Below are 23372 nucleotides of genomic sequence, written 5' to 3'. Positions count from 1 at the left end.
TTCCCATCACTCTGGTACAAGTTGATCTTTGTCTCATCTGTCCATAGGATGTTGTTCCAGAACTGTAATGGCTTTTTAGATGTTGTTTGGCAAACTCTAATCTGGTCTTCCTGTTTTTGAGGCTCACTAATGGTTTACATCTTGTGGTGAACCCTCTATATTCACTCTTGTGAGGTCTTCTCTTGATTGTTTACTTTGACACATATACACCTACCTCCTGGAGAGTGTTCTTGATTTGGCCAACTGTTGTGAAGGGGTTTTTCTTCACCTGGGAAATAATTCTTCTGTCATTCACCACTGTTGTTTTCCGTGGTCTTCCGGGTCTTTTGGTGTTGCTGAGCTCTCCGGTGCGTTCTTTCTTTTTAAGAATGTTCCAAACAGTTGATTTGGCCACACCTAATGCTTTTGCTATCTCTCTGATGGGTTTGTTTTGATTTTTCAGCCTAATGATGGCTTGCTTCACTGATAGTGACAGCTCTTTGGATCTCATATTGAGAGTCGACAGCAACTGATTCCAAATGCAAATGTCACACCTAGAATCAACTGCAGACCTTTTACCTGCTTAATTGATAATGAAATAACGAGGGAATAGCCCACACCTGTCCATGAAATAGCTTTTGAGTTGATAGTCCCATTACTTTTGGCTCCTTAAAAAGTGGGAGGCACATATAGAAACCGTTGTAATTCCTACACCGTTCACCTGATTTGGATGTAGTTACCCTCAAATTATATCTGAAAGTCTGCAGGTAAAGCACATCTTGTTTGTTTCATTTCAAAGCAATTGTGGTGGTGAATAGAGGCCAAAATATGAAAATTCTGTCAATGTCCCAATATTTATGCACCTGACTGTAAGTGGACAAAACCCACAAAGGCCTTGTCCTTCTATGTATTGAAAACCTAAGTGGACAAACTCACAAAGGTCTTGTCGTTCTATGTACTGAGAACCTAAGTAGACCAAACCCCCGAAGATCTTGCCCTTCTATGTACTGAGAACCTAAGCGGACAAAACCCACAAAGGTCTTGCCCTTCTTTTTCCCACAAGTCTACTCCAGAGCTCGGCTACCTGTGTAACTACAAGTCCCAGCGTGCTTTTTTGGTATGGTATGCTAGAACCTGTAGTTATGCAGGTTGCTTAAACCTTGGGTACTCCCGACTTTTGTGTATAAGATCCCCACAACCACCTCGGCTCACCTGTCCTGCTTGGTTTGATTGACCATGGATCGGACCTTCAATTCCCCGTCTATCTTTGGTCGTCCAAACTCTTCCAGCTTTACTTGCTGTCGGAAAGACGAAAATAGAGTGAGCAAAGCTTAAAATGGACAACGCGGCCCATGTACAAATGGAACCTATTTTAATTTAGAAAATCCGTCACATCAAATTTTCAAGAGAATGGGAAACACTTTAGCAAAAGTCCTGATAGATTCCCTATAAATGATTCATGAGATGGATAAGTCAGACTGAAATATCCATTGGAACGCATTGTATAGACCTGAGCAGAATATGTCCTCCTGATTGATTAGCTGACGTCTCTGCTGGGACAAATTATCCTGGAAAATGGCATTTACCGGCCAACAGATAACCCTTCAGCAGAACGTCTCAGCGATGTCTGTTTTAGTCAGTATGAGAACAAACCATTAGTTTTACTGTGGAATAAACCAAAACCTATTTATGGGAGATCTTCCACCTCTGTAAATACGGTTTGGTGGGTGAACTTAGTGGTAGATTTGTGTACATACAGAAACTGGATAACCCTGAAATATAGACTGTCCTTATATATATATATACCTAGGCGAGAAAGCTGCGCCCGGCGGTGTAGCGTCATAGTGCCGTATTCAATTAGCGGCGAAAATGGCCATTTTTTTTCGCCATTGGCGAAAACGCCTGTTTTTCGACAAAAAAAGGGCGATATTTTCGCCAAGAAAGAGGCAAAAACACAATTTTCGAAAAAAAACAAAAACTGGAGAAACGTTTTCTCCCTTCCAGACCAGGCGGAAAAAAAAAAAGCAAAATCCCTATTTTTGGCTAAAAATGTGGGAATTTCTTACAGAACCCTTTGGATACCCCCCTAATGATAAATTACCCTAAACAAAATTCGTAAAAATAAAACCTTGAAAATGCTTTTAATGTATTGGGTCTGATTTTTCGGGGGGTGGTATGGACGTGTGAAGCGTTTTAAAGATTGCACGCATTCGCAGCAGGTGGTTTTTTACGGTTTTTAAAATTGCGTTTTTACGACACAAAAATATTTTAACGTACAACCCAAATTTAGGTGGAAGAGTAATTTCCTGGAAAAAAATTGCTTCCTATCATTTTCAATGTTTTAAAAAAATTTCACACAAAATTGCGCGGTAATTTTTTCGCCAAATTGTTCAACTTCCGAAGACATTTTGGGGTAATTTATCATTAGGGGGAGTGTCCAAAGGGTTCTGAAAGAAATCCCCACATTTTTAGCCAAAATTTTTTTCGCCTGGTCCGGGATGGAGAAAACTTTTCTCCAGTTTTTTTTTGCCAATTGCGTTTTCGCTTGTTTTTTTGGCGAAAAACGTCCGTTTTCGCTGCTAATTGAATACGGCCCTTAGTTGCAATCGGATGAGACAAACCGCTTCATGAGACTGCACTAATTAATTTTATACGCGTCACTTGTATATCTGTGTGCGACTGAGTCTGAATACGAAACACAACGGAACTTTGGCGTGGAAAAAAGCAGCGCCCGCTATATCCTAGCACTTTGCATACAGATTCAGACTCAGTCGCACGCAGATATACAAGGGTCGCACATCAAATTAATCCCTGTAGTCTCAAAGTGGTTTTGTCGCATCGCATTGTGGCTAAGACGCATTTTTGGGTGAAAAAGATGATCGGCGCAAGCCAAGCTGCACGGGACCTGGTGCGCTGAGAAGGGCTGATTGGCGCGACTGCAGCAATAGCGTGATGAGGATTTCGGTTCATTAATTAGCCCAACACAATTGACCATTTTGCAACTCATCGTTCATAACTAATAAAACCACAATGCCACGGGATCAGGCTCCACTGCGGCTAACCTGAAAATAATTGTGAATAGACGTAGTCACCGGCATCTTACAGTTCGGCACAACCAGAAAAGTGCACGTTGGCCCCTGACGGGTACGGGCACGACGCTCACCAATGTATTTGTTCTGCGGCAGTGCCGGATTTGACGTGTGCGGGCAGCGTAAGCCACGTAACAGGAGTAAATGGCGGTCTGTGACCAGTGAAAGGATGGCGGCATTTCCCAGAACCGCAGTCGGCTGCATCTTTGCTAGAGATAACCCCAGTATCGGAGGAATGAGACACTCACCAAATGTTCTATGGAATTCTGAAACTCACTGATTTTCTTTAACGTCTCCTTGTCCCTTTTCACCTCATTAATATACATCGCCAAATCCTACAACAAAATGTGAGTTCCGATAAAACAAGATAAACAAACCACACAAATACAATACTGTCAGCGGAATAAAGTCAAGAAAATTGGCCGAATATAAATAGTTTTCTCATAGATGTTTAACCAGCAGCAGTCAGGAGTTTCGCTGGGCTTGATTTTTGGAAGAACTTTGCTCCCCGACTGTTCCTGGTCTGACATCCAGCTGAGCAAAAATGTGCTGAGCGAGGTCGCTGAATTTAGTTCCAGATTGGGGGAGGAACGTCAAAATTCCAAGAGTTCAAAGCTGCAAAAGTTATCACAGGTCAGGTTGTCGGAGGAGCCTCCAGTTACAGAACTGAAGTTTCTTTATCGGATGCAGATACTTATAACATGAACTTGTTGGGACCGAAAAGATCTGCAGTGCGGTCATGTTCTGTGGGGGAAAGTTATTATCGTTGGACAATGGGCTTCCTGTAACCATAGAAAGTCAAAGCAGGAAGCCACTGGGAACCAATTAAACAGCAGCATCACAAAGTATATTATTTGCTGCTCTATGGAAAACTTTATATTTGTGGAAGTGGTTAAATGTCTTTTTATATTGGTTTTACCTCTACTTCAGGTTTAGGGGTTAATCCAATTTCATGCGAAGGGTGCGAGTTGCCGTTGAAACGGCACCACACCTCGCACCATTCACGGCCCGCTCCGAACCCGAATTCACTTAATTTTGCTCGGAGTCCTATAAAGGTTGTAAGCACTTGTAGGGGTCAATCCTATTCCATGGTGCAGTCCTATGGGGCGGCGAGCGAAATTTTCCGAATCCGGGCTGCCGAAAAGTGCGGCCATTGCCGCGATGACTCGCGCTGGCGTGATTATGGCACGGAATCGGACTGACCCCTTAGTTGAATCCGGGCTGGCGTCAAGCGCAGCCATTGTCGCAATGACTTGCATCCGCGAGTACATCGCGCACAACAGGATTGACCCCTTCGTGTCACTTTTACAGGAGAATATAAATTAATTTAACTTTTTCTCTGAATGTCCAATAAAAACATAAGAGGGGAATCACTGCGCACGTCAATTGTCGTCATAAACTTTGATGAAACGGCGCCCCCTATGGACAAATTACCACAGAAAAGTTCAGAATACGTATTTGACTTTGTCAAGCAATAACATTTGCGCAACACAGGTCCCTTTCACAAAGAGCTCTACAAGGTTATTCCATTATGTCCGCTGAGGCGCATACCTGCATGGCTTCCAGTGCCTCTTTCAGCGTGTGTCGCTCTGGGCAATCCGCAGTGTGGCTGAGAAGTTCCTGTGTGCGCACATAAGTACGTTATAATCAGAAAACCTGGTGTGGAACTACACGTCCCAGCATGCCGTCACAGTCTCTATACACAAATCTGCAGTAGCGCAGTGATATTTAAGACGCTGCTGCGGTGTACAGCTGGGGACATTAAGGAGGCGCAGTGTATATAGTAACAAAACTAAATGATAATGGTCTGTACGCACTTTGAGCAATAGATGATACTTCAGCACTCTCTGCATCGGAATCACCATCAGATCTTGTAGTTTAAACTTCCCGTCTTGGACCTTCACTGAGCATTCCTGCGGGGGGACAAGAGGGGAGAATGGGGTGAGGAGTACATAGATTTTGAATGGTGGGCTTGACTGAAAGCCGCACACCAATGCAGATTGTCAGTGGTTGAGCACAGTGTAAACACTATGGGGTCTATTTACTAAGCAGTGTTAGGAGACAGAGGGCCTGATTCAGACCCGCTCGCAAGTGGGTCGATGGTGGTCCATTGCGCATGCGCACGACGGAGCGTGGGCATGCGTGAGACCCGGATAGCGACAGGCAAACCGTCGCTCCGGGTCTCGTACCAAAGGGGGCGTGCTGTCGATGTTGAGTGGGGGGTGGCTGCCCAAACGGAGGTGTTCCCATGTGAACGCCTACCGGCTGGGGCCGGCCCCACTGACATCACAAGTGAACATGTGGGAGTGCTCTCGGCTCTGTGAGAGCCGAAATCTCTCTGGGGCTTGCGGCAACGAGACCCTACCACAAGGGTCTCGTCGCAAGCCCGATGGTGGCGATGGTCTTGACCATCGCGACCATCTTCCTGGCCGCTCGCTATAGCTGTGGGTGGTCACCCACGGCTATGCGAGCGGCCAGGAGGCCGCTCTAAAAAACAAGAAGGCAGGCCCTGATTCAGAGCGAAAAGTGATAAGGTGCCAGCCAATCAGCTCCCAACTGTCATTTTTCAAACAACCTGTGAGATGACAGTTAGGAGCTGATTGGCTGGCAAGGGTTATCACTTTCTTATCACTTTTCACTCTGTCTCCTGACACTGCTTAGTAAATTGACCCCCAAGGCCCTGTTCTGATTGGGACAGACCGTACCAGAAATGTGGAGGGAAAAAGTGATGGGCGGTGACTGGGAGACGACTACGCCAAAATGGTCCATTCAGAGGGCGCATCAATGCAAGCAGCTGCGTTCCCAGACACACAGCCGCAGGCATAGGAGGACGTGGTCAGTTTGTACCAGCATTTGCATAAACTTGCAGATTGGAGATCGCCAATAGACGCTGCTGCGTGCGCTTTGCGTGCTACTCAGAACCTTCCCCTGTGTCTACTACATGAATGAACAATTCCCACATATAGCTCAGCAGAGCCGGATGCCCGCGCAGAGACGCACGTGTGGGGACAGAGATAATATAAGGCAGAGCTGCCATAGTGGGACACACAAATATATAGTTACTAAGTGTAGCCTGTATACCTTGTGGGGGGAAATGACGCTGCTCCATTACAGACACCCACCTCAATTTTTATCTTAACGTCTTCCCGGGTGGCGATCAGCTGGTCCAGCGTCTTCTGGGAATATTCAATGTGGCTGCAGTACTCCCCGTATATCAGCAGCCTGGCGGCACACAAGGACCGGGCGTTACGTAATACAAGGAATTAATAACAGGTAGTAGCAGAAGTTCAATAATATATTATTGCAGGTAACAAAGTGTTCGCTCGGGAGACTCGCGGGATCAATTTTCAGTCAAATGAGATTTCACATTGAGATCCTGAACGCAGAGATTATTCTACGTCCTGAAAAACAAATAACGGCCAGTACGGTATACGGGAATTGTGCGCACTGTCTAACACTCAGTCCTCGCAAGTCTGGAAGACGCAGCCAATAGTGGGTAGGCATTGGGTAAACCACTATCTGACACCCTCCGACCTCATGGAATACTTCATCCAAGACGACTATTTCCCCGTTATGTGTCACCAGAATCCCCAAACATTCTGCCCTGGAATCTACATTGTAAGAGGAACATATGGGACACTCAGAACATCCCATGACAGGTGCCGGGTTTCCTGCTGGACTATTGTTAATCCCAGTTTAACCTGACCACAAACAATGAGAGATAACACAGCCCAGACACCCAGTTGTACTGTGTACTCAGCCAGCCTACACCCAGTATACAGAGCAAGGGAACCTGCACTATGGTCACAGATATGGAACGTACCCTACCTGCAGCATGCGAATCAGGGGTAGTAATAGTGTGCAGGTAAGAGGCAATCGGTGTGGGTAAGAGAGGTGCTAGCCTGCAGGTCAGAGGCGGCACTGTACAGGTAAGACAGGTGATTATACGCAGGTAAAAGAGGCGGTGCTGTGCGGGCAAGACTTTTGACACTGTGCAAGATAGGGGATAGTCTGCAGGCAAGACAAATGATAGTCTGCAGGCTAGAGAGAGGCGGTATCATGCAGGTAGGACAGGTGATAGTCTGCAGGTAAGACAAATGATAGTCTGCAGGCTAGAGAGAGGCGGTATCATGCAGGTAGGACAGGTGATAGTCTGCAGGTAATAGGGGTAGTACTGTACATGTAGGACAGGCGATACTGAGCAGGTGAGGCGGTACTGTACAGATAGGACGGGTGATACTGAGCAGGTGAGGCGGTACTGTACAGATAAGACGGGTGATACTGAGCAGGTGAGGCGATACTGTACAGATAGGACATGTGATACTGAGCAGGTGAGGCGGTACTGTACAGATAAGACAGGTGATACTGACCAGAAAAGGGAGGCGGTACTGTACAGATAGGACAGGTGATACCGAGCATGTAGGTGAGGCGGTACTGTACAGATAGGACAGGTGATACCGAGCATGTAGGTGAGGCGGTACTGTACAGATAGGACATGTGATACTGAGCAGGTAAGTGAGGCGGTACTGTACAGATAGGACAGGTGATACCGAGCATGTAGGTGAGGCGGTACTGTACAGATAGGACATGTGATACTGAGCAGGTAAGTGAGGCGGTACTGTACAGATAGGACAGGTGATACCGAGCATGTAGGTGAGGCGGTACTGTACAGATAGGACAGGTGATACCGAGCATGTAGGTGAGGCGGTACTGTACAGATAGGACAGGTGATACTGAGCAGGTAAGTGAGGCGGTACTGTACAGATAGGACATGTGATACTGAGCAGGTGAGGCGGTACTGTACAGATAGGACAGGTGATACTGAGCAGGTGAGGCGGTACTGTACAGATAGGACAGGTGATACTGAGCAGGTGAGGCGGTACTGTACAGATAGGACAGGTGATACTGAGCAGGTGAGGCGGTACTGTACAGATAGGACAGGTGATACTGAGCAGGTGAGGCGGTACTGTACAGATAGGACAGGTGATACTGAGCAGGTGAGGCGGTACTGTACAGATAGGACAGGTGATACTGAGCAGGTGAGGCAGTACTGTACAGATAGGAGAGGTGATACTGAGCAGGTGAGGCAGTACTGTACAGATAGGACAGGTGATACTGAGCAGGTGAGGCGGTACTGTACAGATAGGACAGGTGATACTGAGCATGTAGGTGAGGCGGTACTGTACAGATAGGACAGGTGATACTGAGCAGGTGAGGCGGTACTGTACAGATAGAAGAGGTGATACTGAGCAGGTGAGGCGGTACTGTACAGATAGGACAGGTGATACTGAGCATGTAGGTGAGGCGGTACTGTACAGATAGGACAGGTGATACTGAGCAGGTGAGGCGGTACTGTACAGATAGGACAGGTGATACTGAGCAGGTGAGGCGGTACTGTACAGATAAGACAGGTGATACTGAGCAGGTGAGGCGGTACTGTACAGATAGGACAGGTGATACTGAGCAGGTGAGGCGGTACTGTACAGAAAGGACATGTGATACTGAGCAGGTGAGGCGATACTGTACAGATAGAAGAGGTGATACTGAGCAGGTGAGGCGGTACTGTACAGATAGGACAGGTGATATTGAGCATGTAGGTGAGGCAGTACTGTACAGATAGGACAGGTGATACTGAGCAGGTAAGTGTGGCGGTACTGTACAGATAGGACATGTGATACTGAGCAGGTGAGGCAGTACTGTACAGATAGGACATGTGATACTGAGCAGAAAAGGGAGGCGGTACTGTACAGACAGGACAGGTGATACTCAGCAGGTGAGGCGGTACTGTACAGATAAGACAGGTGATACTGACCAGAAAAGGGAGGCGGTACTGTACAGATAGGACAGGTGATACTGAGCAGGTGAGGCGGTACTGTACAGAAAGGACATGTGATACTGAGCAGGTGAGGCGGTACTGTACAGATAGAAGAGGTGATACTGAGCAGGTGAGGCGGTACTGTACAGATAGGACAGGTGATATTGAGCATGTAGGTGAGGCAGTACTGTACAGATAGGACAGGTGATACTGAGCAGGTAAGTGAGGCGGTACTGTACAGATAGGACATGTGATACTGAGCAGGTGAGGCAGTACTGTACAGATAGGACATGTGATACTGAGCAGAAAAGGGAGGCGGTACTGTACAGACAGGACAGGTGATACTGACCAGAAAAGGGAACCGGTACTGTACAGATAGGACAGGTGATACTGAGCAGGTGAGGCGGTACTGTACAGATAGGACATGTGATACTGAGCAGGTGAGGCGGTACTGTACAGATAGAAGAGGTGATACTGAGCAGGTGAGGCGGTACTGTACAGATAGGACAGGTGATACTGAGCATGTAGGTGAGGCGGTACTGTACATATAGGACAGGTGATACTGAGCAGGTGAGGCAGTACTGTAAAGATAGGACAGGTGATACTGAGCAGGTGAGGCAGTACTGTACAGATAGGACATGTGATACTGAGCAGAAAAGGGAGGCGGTACTGTACAGACAGGACAGGTGATACTGAGCAGGTCAGGCAGTACTGTACAGATAGGACATGTGATACTGAGCAGGTGAGGCGGTACTGTACAGATAGGACAGGTGATACTGAGCAGGTGAGGCAGTACTGTACAGATAGGACAGGCGATACTGAGCATGTAGGTGAGGCGGTACTGTACAGATAGGACAGGCGATACTGAGCAGGTGAGGCAGTACTGTACAGATAGGACAGGCGATACTGAGCATGTAGGTGAGGCAGTACTGTACAGATAGGACAGGCGATACTGAGCATGTAGGTGAGGCAGTACTGTACAGATAGGACAGGCGATACTGAGCATGTAGGTGAGGCAGTACTGTACAGATAGGACAGGCGATACTGAGTATTTCTAAACACGTCCCATGTAAAACCAGTCCCAGCACCATCATCGATTCCTACAATTTCGGATAATGCAGTAACACACACACACACACACACACTAAAGTAGCGAGGACGTTGTGTAACATATCCAACAAAATTTGACGAGCCCTTAAACGTTACAGGAACTAACAAAGTCATCTAACATCTCTCTGCTGGGGTCGTAAAACGCAGCTTCAGAAACTACGCTCGGCCAAGAACAGAATGTACGACAGAGATATTCATCTTAATCAGGTTCTGCAATGAATCTACGCTGCCAAGAAGTTGCAAATCTCTAAAAGGCACAACTAATGTGCGCTGTAGTTGAAGTTTGCGCCACCTCCGTCGGGTTCTACATGGAAATCATCAGCCTGAGCAGGCGCAGCGCCAGGCCAGGAAAACAGTTACTATAAAATCATGATTGCTGAAAGATTTAAGGAAAACCAAATGTTCCAGTTTACAAACCACAAGTGAATAAACTGGGAGAAGAACCAAAAAAATCGAATTTTCATGTTCCCAACCCTCATCCTTAAATATAGAGTCCAGTCTGTGAGATGAATCAGTGCAGGACGGGCGTCTGTGTGTCCTGAGCTAGCGAGAAACGTCAGATACGTGAATTTACTGCAGCGCTGTTACAGGCTCTCTCTGTACAGCAACAACAGAAAAACTCTCTGTACTGCAACAACAATAGAGAAACTCTCTGTACAGCAACAACAGAAAAACTCTCTGTACTGCAACAACAATAGAGAAACTCTCTGTACAGCAACAACAGAAAAACTCTCTGTACTGCAACAACAATAGAGAAACTCTCTGTACTGCAACAACAATAGAGAAACTCTCTGTACTGCAACAACAATAGAGAAACTCTCTGTACTGCAACAACAATAGAGAAACTCTCTGTACTGCAACAACAGAAAAACTCTCTGTACTGCAACAACAGAAAAACTCTCTGTACCGCAACAACAGAAAAACTCTCTGTACCGCAACAACAATAGAGAAACTCTCTGTACCGCAACAACAATAGAGAAACTCTCTGTACCGCAACAACAATAGAGAAACTCTCTGTACCGCAACAACAATAGAGAAACTCTCTGTACCGCAACAACAATAGAGAAACTCTCTGTACCGCAACAACAATAGAGAAACTCTCTGTACCGCAACAACAATAGAGAAACTCTCTGTACCGCAACAACAATAGAGAAACTCTCTGTACCGCAACAACAATAGAGAAACTCTCTGTACCGCAACAATAGAGAAACTCTCTGTACCGCAACAACAATAGAGAAACTCTCTGTACCGCAACAACAATAGAAAAACTCTCTGTACCGCAACAACAATAGAAAAACTCTCTGTACTGCAACAACAATAGAAAAACTCTCTGTACAGCAACAATAGAAAAACTCTCTATACTGCAACAATAGAAAAATTCTGTACTGCAACAACAATAGAAAAACTCTCTGCACTGCAACAACAATAGAGAAACTCTCTGTACTGCAACAACAATAGAGAAACTCTCTGTACCGCAACAACAATAGAGAAACTCTCTGCACTGCAACAACAATAGAAAAACTCTCTGTACTGCAACAACAATAGAAAAACTCTCTGTACTGCAACAGCAATAGAGAAACTCTCTGTACCGCAACAACAATAGAGAAACTCTCTGTACTGCAACAGCAATAGAAAAACTCTCTGTACTGCAACAACAATAGAAAAACTCTCTGTACTGCAACAACAATAGAGAAACTCTCTGTACTGCAACAACAATAGAAAAACTCTCTGTACTGCAACAATAGAAAAACTCTCTGTACTGGTCATTAAATAAATATTTTTTTCATTTCCGAAGAGGATCTTACAAAGCTGCAATTTACGGCCACTTTTCAGCATTAACAAACTTTAATATTAGCAGTAATATGTGATGCCATGCCAGCTATTATATAACACAAGGAATGATTGGCATGCTAACCTGCTTTATCCACTGCTCCTCATCTCAAACCACTTAAAGCAGATGTAGGAGCCAATACACCCTGAATTAATAACCGCACCCCACTTCTCCATGGCTTGCCAGCCATATATCCTGCCAGCAATAACAGGAGAACCGTTCCCTGTGGCCAACTACAACGGCTGATAAATAAACCTCATGAATTTTGAATGACCCACAAAATGAATAAGAACAAAAAATGTATAAACATTGGGCCTTAGGCTCAACTACGAATTACTAATAAGCTTCAGTGGTCCTCATGCACACAACCCACCCCTCACCCCACCATCTCCATGCACTCCTAATAAAAACAAAATGTGCCAATAAGGGGTTATGCACTCTAAACTAATTTGGAAGGTAAACTATGCCCCACCAACCAAGATTTGTACTGTGAGCGCATTTAGAAAATACCTGTGAAAATAATTGACAAAAGTTGACAAAACTTGTTCAAAGTATGAAGGAGAATGCTACTTATTACAGACAGATACAAAGTGATATCACTCTGACGTAGGAAAGAAACCGCACCCATCTACTGTCTAAAATGATCGTTTTCAAGCAGCAGGTTTAGAATAAATCTGTTGGTATATAGCAACAGCTACAGGCTGAGTAGTACTTGGGAAACTACACTGGAGGGACAGCAGATGGCGCTGTGTCATATGCAGTAACAGTGTACTCTACTGTACAAATCCTCCATCTTATCTTATGGCGATGCTTCAACAAAGAAACATATTCTGTAACAAAATCATCATTGTGCGTTTCATTTGCTCGCTTAAAGATTATATTCTAAAAGATGGGATTTAGGGTACTAGCTCTTTAAAATATTCTGCATCCACTTCCCTGCGGGTTTCCACAGATTTAACCAAACGTCTGACAAAAATCCCCAACTCTGATTTAAAACAATCATTAAAATAAACACGATAGTTAGCACCAATAATAGGTTTATTACAGTCAGTAACATAACAAAATGTAATTTAATGTTCCGCAAGACACAGAAAAGAGAGAGAGAGAGAGAGAAAAAGTCAATTATGAGCCTGTCAGAGGAGATTGCAGATAATTAGAAACAAATTAGTGCGGACAATGGAGTTTTGTGGCTTCTCAGTACTGTAATAATTTAACTATTCAATAAGCGTCCTGGTTCTCTAATAATTCTCAGAGAGAGAGAGAGGTGCTGGCCGGCTACAGAGAACACGGGGAAGTCTGCATATGTTCTATAGCTTATTATCATAAGGTCTCCATCTGGCCAGCGTTATAGCCACTGGGCGCTGGTCACGGGACCCCGCGCCAATGTCATAAATAGAGATAGAAATAATTGTGTGAAGGTTTTAAGGCACCGAGGTGTGAAAGAGGCATTTTCTAATTTTGGTAGAACTGCACCTAGGGTGAGCAAATCTTGGGGGATTGGGTGTTGGCTCTATAAAGGGTGGGTACACGTTAGACGATAAGGCGTCCGATGTGGAGGATCAGGCTGACATATTGTCCACATACAAATGTGTACCCGCTATGTCGGACCATGCGCACTTCCGCAGGGGTCGATCAGTCGGCCTGCATGTAGGCGGACACCAGGCAGCCGGTGCCCGCCATACTGGGCAGTCGGGCACTGCATCGTGTAATGTGTACCGGCCGTCCGATATGTCGGCCATCGCATCGCTGGGTACACATAGAAAGTGTGTACCCAGTTTAACCCTGAAACATTTGTGCCAGTAAATATTCTCCCTAATACGTTATTTTTTCCTTCTTGTTGGCTTTTTTTTGACATATGCTGTAACATTCTGAGGTTACTCACATTACGTCACTTAATAAAAAAAGTCATGTAAAAGTAATCTTAATACCACATTCATAGCCAAGATGTGAATAAACCAGGCCTGGGCAAAGCTTGGCTCCAGTAGCTGTGGAACTACAAGTGCCATTATGCCCACAAGAGGGACAAAATCTTAGTGACATGTCAGGAAAACCGATGTTCGCGATGAGGAAGGCTGCATCTGAAAAATGCGAAGAGCTAGCGAAGCATTCTCGGAGTTGTACTATTGTTCCGGATAGCCATGGCGCACTGCTGCTGCTGAACGCTGGGTCACCTACCTCACAGGTAACTGCAATCGGTGCTTGAGTTTTCACCACTAGATGGCGGTATTAACGAAGCTAATCAGAGACATAGCACATACAGCATATAATCGCACCACAGTTCAATCTTTATCTATAATCACACCATCTCCTATATAGGGCCTGATTCAGCAAGGAACGCAGGTGCTTATACGCACGCAATCGGCCGATTGTTGCATACGTATGCAGTGCGTGAACTAGCCACTGAGATCGCAGAGGCTACAAAGACCCATGGCAGAGTGACTGACAGGAAGCGCCGTTTGTGGGTGGTGACGTGCGGATGGTCGGGCGTATGCAGGCGTGCCAGTGTGTTGGGACGGCGTTGCAGGGGCGTGCATAAATCATCCACTGCGACACCAGACGCAGCCTGAGGCCTCATAGCGTGCGTGGAAGTGAGCAATTCCTGAGTGAGGTCTGGGCTTCATTAACTGTGTGTATGGGTCCGATGTTTCTTGATGTAACCGATTGTTTCGCTATGTTGCCCAAGTATACGGCTGTAAGGGGAAGTGTGCGTCCTTATTTCAGGCTGTGATCGCAATGTGAATGCACACATTTACATATCCCGATGATATTAGCAACTGCGCTGCGTGCGTATAAGCAGAATAGCGATCTATAGTGAATGAGGCCCATAATATGGAATCCTGTGTGAATGAAGAGTACGAGCGCACTCCAAGGATATATTGGATAATAAGCCCCCTAATACAATATCGGGAGGATATCATTAATCGGTGACCTATTTTGTCCGATGACCTAAGGGCACATATACCATAATCACATGTAACCGGTATCACCAGTAGTAACAGCGCTCCCAATGCAGATGGTCATTATTAGTAAGTTACTTCTATAGTGCCAGCATATTACATTGTGCAATACAATTGGGAAGAAACATATAATAAAACAGGACTGGGTAATAACAGACAGACAAGAGGTAGAGGGCCCTGCTCACAGGCCTATTCACATGGATTATAATAAAGCAGAGTAACAGGGACATGTTCAGAAGACTCTTCAGAGCCACTAGCGGAAGGTCTTTAGATCTATCTGCATTGGAGAGCGGCTGTTTATTGCGCCTGGTGCAATCCAGGAGGATTATGGGACTGGACAATGCCTAAACGCCGCTTTCCTTTACAGATCTGGCTACATACATTAGTGGCCGCCATAGACCAGCAAACACAATAAGAACCAGTCACTGGTCTGCGCTGCCCTAGACATCCGCCTCCAGAGCCCGACCACTGTCCCGGTTACTTCTCTCTGGCGTCGTTCCTAGAACTGAATAGTGAGGCGATAACCGCTTGAGAAGAAATTAATAATACACATTTATAATCCTCGCCAGGGCAGAGTTCTCCTCAGACCTTGGACTCGAAACGACCCGTCAGCTGCACTCTATACGCAGAAGGTGCGAACGCGCCAGGTCTTGACAGCTAATCTGCATCTCTCTCACAGAGGTCATCAGCCAGTTCTCCGGCAAGGAACTAATCCAGGAAGATTCTGGTGGGAGATCTGTCAGCTGATGTCCTTATTAGCGGGATATTGCTCTATTTACGCGGCGACTCTCTGCCGCAGAACAATACGGAGCTGACAGCAGCAATCAATCCCGAAGGGTCACCGTGGGGTCAGTCCGTACCTCATTTACATTTCTCTGTATCCCGGGAATGTAGGGCGCATTTGCATGCAGAATAATGAGCAGAAGTAACATACAGTAATCATGAATGACATACATGAGCCCCCTGACACATCTCCCAGCACGACACGCACACATCTGCCCCATAGCGTGACGCTTATGACGTGGGCGATAAAGGCCAAAAGCTTCACCGACTCACTTTGTAAATTACAGGAGAAAATGGCACCAATAAAAGGTTAATGTATCAGATTTAAAATACATATAATAATCTATTTTACTATTAATATCAATGGGTGAATTCAATTCAGCGTTCCCGCAGCTATTCAATACACCGCGCTGTCTGGCCGGCTAAAGGATTTCCTCTCACACCCCCTGGGGATGCGAGGAGAAATCCGACAAAAGTGAGGGGCGTGCAGCTGTTTGCCAGCTTAGCGCGGCGCTAACAGCTGCGCACCTGGCACAGAGAATGCCGGTTACCGCACCTTAACACCCAGGTCAAGCCGCAATAACCGGCATTCTCAGACGTAACCCATTCCCGACAACGCTAACTGCTCGTTGAATTGAATAGCTGCGGGAGCTCGAAGGAAATGAATTATGGGACATGTGGCGTTACATGTGACAATATGTAGCAAACAGACGTGGTGGTAGGGTATACCCCGCTGCATGAAGCGAGAAGCTGATATTGGCAGAAGGCGCAGTGCGCTCCGAAGGCAGCGATGGGCTGTCCGCCCATCCCTCTATTACAGAACGCTTCTAGCATGTAGCCAATTACTTCACAAGGAGCCAGTGACAATGCAGCCTATCAATTCCCTAGGAGCCAGTGACGTCACTGAGAATGCAGCCTATCAACTCACTAGGAGCCAGGGACATCACTGAGAATGCAGCCTATCCAATCACTAGGAGCCAGTGACATCACTGAGAATGCAGCCTATCAACTAACTAGGAGCGAGTGACATCACTGAGAATGCAGCCTATCCACTCACTAGGAGCCAGTGACGTCACTGAGAATGCAGCCTATCAACTCACTAGGAGCCAGTGACATCACTGAGAATGCAGCCTATCCACTCACTAGGAGCCAGTGACGTCACTGAGAATGCAGCCTATCAACTCACTAGGAGCCAGTGACGTCACTGAGAATGCAGCTTATTCTTACACTAGGAACCAGTTACATCACTGAGAATGCAACCTATTCATACACTAGAAACCAGTGACATCACTGAGAATGCAGCCTATCAACTCACTAGGAGCCAGTGACATCACTGAGAATGCAGCCTGTCCCTTCACTAGGAACCAGTTACATCGCTGAGAATGCAGCCTATCCATACACTAGAAACCAGTGACATCACTGTGTGATGCAGCCTATCCATACACTAGAAACCAGTGACATCACTGTGAATGCAGTCTATCCATTCACTAGGAACCAGTTACATCACTAAGAATGCAGCCTGTCCCTTCACTAGGAACCAGTTACATCACTGAGAATGCAGCCTATCCATATACTAGAAACCAGTGACATCACTGAGAATGCAGCCTATCTACTCACTAGGAGCCAGTGACATCACTAAGAATGCAGCCTATCCATACACTAAGAGCCAGTGATGTCACTGAGAATGCAGCCTATCAATCAACTTATGCGTCCCTTGGAGAGGATAACATGGCCAGTATAGCTTGTAGCCATTGCATGTTCCCCAGGAATACATTGTATTTGCTTGAAGCAGGTCATACCACTGTCACTGTGCCACACGGCCTATGAGAGTTGGGTGACAATGATGGATTTAGCGCTCAGTAATATCAGCAAGTTAGTCATTAGAAATCTCCAGCTTTGATCAGGTCACACAGTCATTACAATATCCTCAATTCACAGACCCTAGCTGTCTGCTGCACAGTGCAACTTCTCAGGCTCTATATACTGCATGCAATTCTTACCATCTTATATATGACCACTGGGGGAGGGGTCCATTGCCAATGTGGGGTGGAAAGTTATTTTATAATGGGGGCCTATGGACACTGGGGGATGGGGGTGGCGTGCAAAACACCCCCCTAGATATATTAATTATATATATATATATATATATATATATATATATATATATAAATACTTTTTAAACTTTATTAAATAAAGAAACCTGACCATTTGTGGCTACCCACTTAACTGAGAAATTTTATATTCTTGTACACACAATGCTGTAAAGTTAGGGAAATAGTTACAGATTGAACACAGTTGGCGTAGTGGTCAGTATTACTGCCTCACAGCACTGAGGTCTTGGGTTAGATTCCCAGCAAGGGGCCATATCGGAGTGGAGTTTATATGTTCTCCCTGTGTTTACGTCCGTCAAAAAAGAGAATTAGCCCCTGTGTCGTGGAAATATTTAAAATCTTAATTCAGAGCAAATGTTCAGCCTTTCCCATCAAACCCCTGGTGAGCCCTGATGTACAGAAGATTTATGTTAATGATTATTTTCCCATCATGCAACGCAGTGAGTATTAGTATTAGAGATGACTGTTCTTGGGCAGGAGGGATCCTTGCGCTGTTAGTAATAGGTCTGTATCACACCTGCACCACTGACTGTATATGAATAACGCAGCGTAATTACTTCTGTCTGACAAAGAATTGGGAAGATGGAGGTGGCAAATTATTATCTTACTTTTCCTTGTAGTCCAGGAAAACCTGACCGATGGTGCTGCCGCCCGTCATTATGGACATTTCAATGGTGCGCAGAAAGTTGAAATGGACTTTTATTAGCTCCTGGGGAACATAAAACAGAGCACACTTAGTGTACACGTACAGGTATATGTATTGTATACACACACCCCATTACATGTATACAAACGCCGTTACATGTCTACACACACTAATACAAGCATACACGCCGTCACATGTATATACAGTAATACAAGCATACACACCGCCACATGTATACACAGTAATACAAGCATACACACCGTCACATGTATACACAGTAATACAAGCATACACACCGGCACATGTATACAGAGTAATACAAGCATACACACCGTCACATGTATACACAGTAATACAAGCATACACACTGGCACATGTATACACAGTAATACAAGCATACACACCGTCACATGTATACACAGTAATACAAGCATACACACCGGCACATGTATACACAGTAACACAAGCATACACACCGGCACATGTATACACAGTAATACAAGCATACACATTGGCACATGTATATACAGTAACACAAGCATACACACCAGCACATGTATACACAGTAATACAAGCATACACGCCGTCACATGTATACACACCGGCACATGTATACACAGTAATACAAGCATACACACCGTCACATGTATACACAGTAATACAAGCATACGCACCGTCACATGTATATACTAAAATACAAGCATACACACAGTCACATGTATATACAGTAATACAAGCATACACACCGGCACATGTATTACTGTGTATACAAGCATACACACCGTCACAGTAATACAAGCATACACACCGGCACATGTATTACCGTGTATACAAGCATACACACCGTCACATGTATATACAGTAATACAAGCATACACACCGGCACATGTATTACTGTGCATACAAGCATACACACCAGCACATGTATATACAGTAATACAAGCATACACACCAGCACATGTATATACAGTAATACAAGCATACACACCGTCACATGTATATACAGTAATACAAGCATACACACCGTCACATGTACACACACACGCTAATACAAGTATACACACCGTCACATGTACACACACACGCTAATACAAGCATACACACCATCACATGCATACATACACACACTAATACAAGCATACACACACACACACACATGTATACACACACTAATACAAGCATACACACCGTCACATGTATATACAGTAATACAAGCATACACACCGTCACATGTATATACAGTAATACAAGCATACACACCGTCACATGTATATACAGTAATACAAGCATACACACCGTCACATGTATATACAGTAATACAAGCATACACACCGTCACATGTATATACAGTAATACAAGCATACACACCGGCACATGTATATACAGTAATACAAGCATACACACCGGCACATGTATATACAGTAATACAAGCATACACACCGCCACATGTATATACAGTAATACAAGCATACACACCGTCACATGTATATACAGTAATACATGCATACACACCGGCACATGTATACACAGTAATACAAGCATACACACCGTCACATGTATACACAGTAACACAAGCATACACACCGTCACATGTATATACAGTAATACAAGCATACACACCGGCACATGTATATACAGTAATACAAGCATACACACCGGCACATGTATACACGTTATTTTCTTGCCACAACATTGTAGCTGTTTAATATCATTTAGTCCACATGATATTGTGTTACACAAAAGAGAACATTCTCCCTTTCACCAAAATTCACAGAGACCGAGCAAAACTGACACAGAAGGTGGAACATTACAATGGTAGATACCCCCCCCCCCCACCTACTCTGGTCCCCTCTCCCCCTGCTCTATCTTCTGATTGGCTTACAATACAAATAAGATAAACCTCAAATTATATATGTTACACTTATTTGTGGTATACTCATTTCAGCATCACTCGGAAACACAGACCTTTGCCATGTGAATCCCCCTCCCAAAATAATAACCACAGAATTGCAGTAGAACTAAACCTACTATTACACCACCAGCGAGAACCGGTCACCTGCCCAATGCGCCAAGGGCCATAGGTGCCTTATTCCAGCCCCGTTACTCCGCTGGCTCCACGTGCGCAGGTGAGGGAGCACGCCATAAACTCCCAGCACCTGCACCATCTGTAGCGAGCACACATTCATCTTATATGTAGGAACAAAATAACAATGTTTTACCTCTAAATTAATGAAGATTACAGCCATCTCCCCAAGAGAGAGGATCTGCTTCAGGGGTAACATATAATTCTGAAAGAGAGAAAGCGGCACATAGAGCAGGATATAAGGCAGAGAGGCGTGGCCCGCGCTTAGCGATGTCAGACCTGTTAGTGAGGGAGCAGGCGCGGTGTCACGCCCCCAGTGTCGGAGGGGGCTGACAATCCGTAAGTACCAGGACTGCAGTGGATCTCAGGGACTGAGAAGGGGAGGGGGGAGAGAATTATTCTTCTACATGAGAAAAAAACGTTGAAACACGCATTAGTCTTATATATAAAGGTCAGTTTGGGAACCCATCGTTACTGGTAACAATCCAGTCCACTCATCAGTGGGCAACAAGATGGCGCAGAGTGATTACTAGTTTTCAAATAGCGTCACATTTCTTAGTGTTCTTGAGTGTTTTGCATGCGCTGTAAGAAGTGGGCGTGGCTTAAGGAAAGCGATCAAACGCAGTAAAGTGACCACCTGGGGAACGCATGGTTTCCATTAGCCAAGAGGCCAGACGTGGGGGGTCGAGTAACTGTAATCATTACACCCCCGAATCGTTCTTCTACCCCAACAGCCAACTCTGGGGGTAGTGTTTCATATAAAACAAGTCTGGGCCTTTAAGAGGCATCAACTACTTTCTTTTATCCCAGTGTAACATACAATCAGGTTAGGAAATCTGTGGCGATATACTCCACCCATGCGCGCTCACAGACTACTCTCAGCTGCCGGAGACATCCTGAGCCGTGTTATGACGGATGGAAACACAGTTACAGTCGCTATTTCCAACACTTCTGAATAATGTAAAGGGCGGAGCGATGGGCGACCGCTTCCGCCATCGCTACATTCAGCCCGCGCATCTCCTCAGACTCACTATGCGGATGTCGTCCAGCGTCTTGTAATACCGGTCTTCGGTGTCCCGGATTTCCAGCAGGCAGCAGTTTCTTTTGTCATCTTCTGTCATCACCATTTTCTGATGGACAAAATAACACAGGATCCAGATCAGACAGAAATAAAAGATCGGATAGTGTGTAAATAGATTTCCGTATAATATCCTTCCCGTGTATATTAAATTAAGAGAGTTTTGAGAGAATACATTTTTTTCTAAATACACAATTGTCTCTTCTAAATCCTGCAGAACTGACTGTGATTAGAGCAATTCACATAGTTACTGGGGGGGGGGGGGGGGGGGGGGGGGTGTAATTTACCAGGGATTAAAATCTACTAATCAGCGCTTTTCAAATCTGCCGCTCGAGTCTTCAGCGGTTTCAGGCACTGGATTTATATTGGTCATTTGTTTTGTGTTTGACAGTATTGCCCCTTTAAATCCACTGTTCAAACCCGCTGATAAAGGCGGCTTAGAAAATTGCCGCTTAGTAAATTACCCCCCCAAGGAGTGAGGGGGTGCAGGAAGTTTTTAGGACAAAAATGCCACAAATCTACAGGATTAGTGCAAAAACTTGAGTATAACGCACAGCTCACCAGCCATTTCTGTGTAGAAGATATAACTGTATTAGACAGCTATTGCCCAAACCCCCAGCCAGTGTGATCAATGCCATCATGTCTAATAACAGCAGATGCCGTCCAACGAGGAAATAAATTGCTAAAACATGAGGTAAATAATAATATTCCAGTGTTTATGGTGCTCACGGTTATAACTGAACTTCAGTTTATTTATTAGGTTTATTTATTAGAGACTTTGCATTCTCTGCAGCCTACTTTACGTATTTAGTGGTACCTCATTATGCCTCAAACAACACCCCCATCCCTCCCCAATTGGGAAAGTACTGTGGGCCTGATTCAGAGCCGGACGCTATTTGTGGACAGTCGTTCCAAAAAGGAGCCGGCTATTTAAATTGAGCGCTCGCTCTTTGCGGTTTGTTGACGCCTCTATGTCAGAGCGAGCGAAAAATGCGCTCGCTATTTTGCCCCTTTGCCGTTCGCATCACACGTCATCTCCGGTATTTATTAGATTAATCGGGTACATCGAAAGGCATCTGAACTGCTCGCTGTGCTTGTGGTAGCTTTTTCCTACCGCTATCACTGCGAGCAGTTCCGGCTAAAAGACAACCAAGTGACGTGGTCGATGATGCTCCTTTGCTAATCATGCACTCCCATTAAACGCCGTTTTGGCCGTTAGGCACGCCTGCGTTCGGATCTCCACCTCCCCCCGTTTTCAAGCACCTTCCCCTGTTACCACCCACAAACGCCTCATTCTGTCACTCAAATTAGCAGGCACTCGCTGTTTTGCGAGCGCACGATTTCCGACCGCAATGACTGGTTTGCGCATGCGCATTACGACCCATACGCATGTGCAGTTGTGCGAACATCGGCCAGAGTGAACGAGTGCCCGCTTACGAGCGGTTCTGAATCAAGCCCTGTATTAGCTCCTATACCCAAACTGCCTGATCAATGGGACCCTGATACCCCACCCCAAGATGTGGTGGCGGGAGTGGGGCTGCATCAGCTCTCAGTCCAGTCCATTCCATGAGACCCTTGACATCTCCTAAATGCCTAAATGCCTAGGACAATGGATACCCTGCCTCTCGGTCCAGACTTTCCCTAGTGCGATACCCTGTTTCCCCCACAGGCGCCAACAACCAGGATGAACCCCCCCACCACCACCACATTCCCTAAGCACTTCCTTGGTTGGGGAAGGTCTCAGACATTTAGTCCATGGAGAAGGACCGGAACAGTCGCCCTAATAGTCTGGGTTCATTAGCAGTTGCACGGAATTGTTCCTTACTTACCTGCATGTACCTTATCTGAGGCATTGGGGGGAGAAGGAAACATCACGTTTAGAGAATATGA

The 23372-nt window shown here is 45.4% G+C and overlaps 1 protein-coding gene across 8 annotated transcripts in view; it reads right to left on the bottom strand.

Annotated features, from left to right (window-relative positions):
• Nucleotides 1-23372, bottom strand: part of VAV2 (vav guanine nucleotide exchange factor 2) — a 189332-nt gene that overhangs the window by 11692 nt on the left and 154268 nt on the right. For 5 of the 8 annotated variants that reach the window (XM_088453537.1, XM_088453541.1, XM_088453544.1 and 2 more), the window contains exons 6-14: nucleotides 23312-23326; nucleotides 21436-21534; nucleotides 20541-20609; nucleotides 18284-18384; nucleotides 6191-6290; nucleotides 4886-4981; nucleotides 4620-4688; nucleotides 3317-3403; nucleotides 1192-1277 (exon numbers count right to left, since the gene is read on the bottom strand). In XM_088453537.1, coding sequence (XP_088309663.1) covers nucleotides 1192-1277; nucleotides 3317-3403; nucleotides 4620-4688; nucleotides 4886-4981; nucleotides 6191-6290; nucleotides 18284-18384; nucleotides 20541-20609; nucleotides 21436-21534; nucleotides 23312-23326 — 722 coding nt within the window. The remainder of the gene's footprint in view (nucleotides 1-1191; nucleotides 1278-3316; nucleotides 3404-4619; nucleotides 4689-4885; nucleotides 4982-6190; nucleotides 6291-18283; nucleotides 18385-20540; nucleotides 20610-21435; nucleotides 21535-23311; nucleotides 23327-23372) is intronic. The other 3 variants (XM_088453538.1, XM_088453540.1, XM_088453542.1) reach the window with 1 other exon arrangement.

Source organism: Taudactylus pleione, unplaced genomic scaffold (genome assembly GCF_031769625.1).
Source record: "Taudactylus pleione unplaced genomic scaffold, aTauple2 ptg000583l, whole genome shotgun sequence".
Classification (NCBI taxonomy): domain Eukaryota; kingdom Metazoa; phylum Chordata; class Amphibia; order Anura; family Myobatrachidae; genus Taudactylus; species Taudactylus pleione.
The sequence above is the reverse complement of the archived record's forward strand: the minus strand, read 5'-3'. Positions and strand labels throughout refer to the sequence as shown.